We start from the raw sequence: 3,725 nt of genomic DNA on the forward strand, positions 1-3,725 counted from the left end.
ATTAAATATAATTTATTAAAAAAAATAACATTTGTTGATAGAATAACTTTTTGAGGAATGTCAAAGGATTAATAATTTTTGTGATTTATAGTCATTAAATAGTCATTAATAATAGTTTTAATAGTGTGAGATTGGTATAAAATTTCATCTAATAGTTCACTTTTCTTTGCTAATTACATGCTGACCAAAATTTAACAAAGTTGTTTGCCTAAACTTTTCCTAACTTTTTTATAAGGTATTTGCTACGGTACGATGATAAATTTATACGTATCGATACGTTTAAAATATGGACAAGTAGTAACAAGCTACGTGAAATTTATTTTCCACATCAGCATTTAATTTTTTTTTAAATATATATTATATCACCACTTTTACTAATATACCCTTTTAATTAAATAAAAATAAAATTATATTTTTTATTTAATTTTATAAAAAGTCTTAAACATTCTTACTTTATTTGATTAGACAAAAATACCCTTTTAAATCAATCAAATTTTAGAATTCAATTAATCCTAATTTTATAGTTTCAATTAATTTAAACAACAAAACAAAAACATATTAAAAAAAAAAAAATCAATCATTCTTCGTCTTCTCCAGTTCTCCTAATCATTCATCCCCCTCTGAAGCAAAGGAAAACATATCAAAAAAAGAAAAAATCAATATGTTCTTCATCTTCTCCTAATATCATTCGTGCCCCCTCCCCTCTGAAGCACACCAAAACGTCAAAATTCTAACAATAATTGACTGCATTGATTTCGGTTGCTAGCCACCCACAAAATTTAAAGAACCTAAAGGAGAAGGAAGGCTAAACCATTCAACTGGGTAAACGCTGCGTCTTTCTCCTCTATGGAACCTATAGAAGATTCAAGCAAGGACCTATTCTTATGGTGTCTCTCCTCTTTGATGACTCTGATTTTATCAATCTTAGGAATGGCCTTAAACACATTTTCAATAAGGTTCCTGTCATATCTCTCCAATTTGTTCCGCATCCTCTCGAATTCAAACGTTGAATCCTGAAACAATAGCACAATAACTCTAAAACCCTAAGCATACCACAATAAATAAAATTACAAGATATATAAAAAAAAATAAATCAAAGATAAATTTTGATAATAAATAGTAATAATTGACCTGAGTCATATCCTTTCTATGCACTCTTCGATATGCCTTGGTCCATTTGACCTTACGAGGGTTCCTCTTCATTTTAAAGTTCTTATGGCATTTAGACCTACAAAATCGAAAATTTTGCGCAACAAAAACGAGGAGTTAACTTATGATTTTTCTAGTGAATTGATTGTATAAGAAATTCATAGAATTGAAACTTTGACTTGCACCTTGGCATCATTATGAACGAACTGGATTCCATGACCAAGATATAAGGTTGAGGAACAAAATCAACACTTTTCCAACAACTTCTATAGAGGAGAAAGACGTAGCGTTTACTCACTTGAGTGGTTTAGTCTTCCTTCTCTTTAGGTTCTTTAAATTTCGTGGGTGGCTAGCTATCGAGATCAATGCAGTCAATTATTATTAGGGTTTTGCCGTTTTGGCGTGCTTCAGAGGGGAGGGGAACACGAATGATATTAGGAGAAGATGAAGAACAGATTGATTTTTTATTTTTTTAATATGTTTTCCTTTGCTTCGATGAATAATTAGGGGAATTAAAGAAGACAAAAAACGATTGATTTTTATTTTTTTTAATATGTTTTTGTTTTGTTGTTTAAATTAATTGAAACTATAAAATTAGGATTAATTGAATTTTAAAATTTGATTGATTTAAAAAGGTATTTTTGTCTAATCAAATAAAGTAAGGATGTTTAAGACTTTTTATAAAATTAAATAAAAAATATAATTTTATTTTTATTTAATTAAAGGGGTATATTAATAAAAGTGGTGATATAATATATATTTAAAAAAGAAAAAAATTAAATGCTGACGTGGAAAATAAATTTCACTAACTTGTTATTACTGATTCATATTTTAAACGTATCGGTACGTATAAATTTATCATCGTATCGTAGCAAACATCTTTTTATAAAAAAACACCCTCATTCAGAAGACATTCTTCTCCCACATCATCAAGAAAATTCCTCAGATTCTTTTCCGAAGATCCACCTTCCTTAACAGCTTCTCTACCCAAACACTTCCATTTCTTTGCGTTCTTTCTCAGTTCATTTCCTTTCTCTCCATTCCCCATCACAATATCCAAACACCTCCCAATTTCATCAGCTTCCACCATCCCTTCCTCATTCACACGATGATCCACTCTCACCCCCGTCTTCCACACATCTTCTATTAGCTTCGCATTCGTCCTCTGCTCTACACCCTGTGGAAACGCCACCATTGGTACCCCTGAAACCAAGCTTTCCATCACGGAATTCCAGCCAGAGTGTGTCACAAAACAACCCAACGATCGATGCGACAAAACTTCAACCTGTGAACACCACTTCACTATCTTCCCCTTCATTTTCACCTCCTCCATGCAACTCAACTCTTCCTCTTCCGCTTCTTCTCTTCCTTCAACTTTAACCTTTTCTCTGATCACCCACAAGAATGGACCCCCACAATCTAATAGCGCACGTGCAATTTCCTCCATCTGCTTCTTGGGCACAACACACACGCTCCCAAACGACACGTAAACCACTGACATCTCTGCCTTTGACTCCAACCATTCAATGTAGTCGTCATCATCGGAGGAATGAAACACATCACCGCCAAATGAAGCGTCATTGAGATCTCTGCCGTCCAAATAAGCTGAAGAAATCAACGGTCCAATTGGCATCATGTTCAAATTCAACTTATCATCAACGGCCTTCAAAGCCTTTGCCTCCAATTCTTCAAAGGTGTTGAGAAGAACCATTGCTGGTTTCGTTTCCATGTCAAGGTAACGAAACTGTTCTTCAAACAACGTAAACATCACGGGGGTAAATTTGGAACTCAACGGCAATAAAAACGCCGGCATGTCACGGGGTGCTAGCACTAGCGACGGTGCCAACCCTGGTAGTTCTATGATGGCTTCGTTGTAACTCGAAGGGTCACTTGTTTTGCCGTCGATGTAACCGCCGTACCCGTGAAAGTAATGGTAGAAGATGTCGAACACTGTGGCCGGTTGAATCCAGAGAAGCGCCGTGGGCAGGTGGAACCCACGCGCCACCTCTGCGGCCCATGTTTGTAGGAGTGTGTAGACTACGCATGTGAAAGGATGACCTTGTTGGGCGTTTGAGAGAATGAGATCGGTTACGAAGTCGGTGCCGCGGCGCCTGAGTTCCGATAAGTAGAGGGAGTATTCGGAGCTGGCGGAGGCAGTGAAGCCAGCGTCGTGGCCGTCGGAGAAGGGAAGAATGGAGAGGCCGAGGGTGGAGGAGTTGGTGCTTGACATGCGGCGGTGCATGTAGAGGGTTGTTAAGAGAGTGACATCGCCGAAAGAGAGTAAGCGCTTTGAGAATTGGAGAGCGGGGTTTATGTGACCCTGTATAGGGTAAGGCACCACCAGGAAATGGTGGTGGCGATGGCGGCGTACCATGTTCATGTGGTAGTGGTAGATTTATGTGGACAAACAATAATGATTCACTTGTATTCACTCCTTGAATGGGATTAGATGCAATCATTCTTGTGAAAAAGTGGTCCAAGATGCACAATCATGATGATGGGTCGGCCACCAGGCCATGCCTAGACAAAGTCTAGTCGGGTAAATTTTTACTTTTTAAAAATATAATCTTTATATA

General features: G+C 36.8%; 2 protein-coding genes across 2 annotated transcripts; both read right to left on the bottom strand.

Moving 5' to 3' along the window:
- Nucleotides 567–1,649, bottom strand: LOC110269556 (probable ribosome biogenesis protein RLP24). Its single transcript, XM_021117506.1, has 3 exons — nt 1,335–1,649; nt 1,132–1,228; nt 567–1,013 (listed from the first exon to the last, which is right to left on the bottom strand). Exons 1-3 carry the CDS (start codon nt 1,364–1,366, stop codon nt 789–791), a joined length of 354 nt encoding a protein of 117 aa, XP_020973165.1. The 5' UTR covers nt 1,367–1,649; the 3' UTR covers nt 567–788.
- LOC107634146 (crocetin glucosyltransferase, chloroplastic-like) lies at nt 1,934–3,688 on the bottom strand. The gene has a single exon (XM_016337720.2). The coding sequence runs from the start codon at nt 3,527–3,529 to the stop codon at nt 2,033–2,035; it is 1,497 nt and encodes a 498-aa protein (XP_016193206.1). The 5' UTR covers nt 3,530–3,688; the 3' UTR covers nt 1,934–2,032.

This window comes from Arachis ipaensis, chromosome B03, assembly GCF_000816755.2.
Source record: "Arachis ipaensis cultivar K30076 chromosome B03, Araip1.1, whole genome shotgun sequence".
Lineage (NCBI taxonomy): Eukaryota > Viridiplantae > Streptophyta > Magnoliopsida > Fabales > Fabaceae > Arachis > Arachis ipaensis.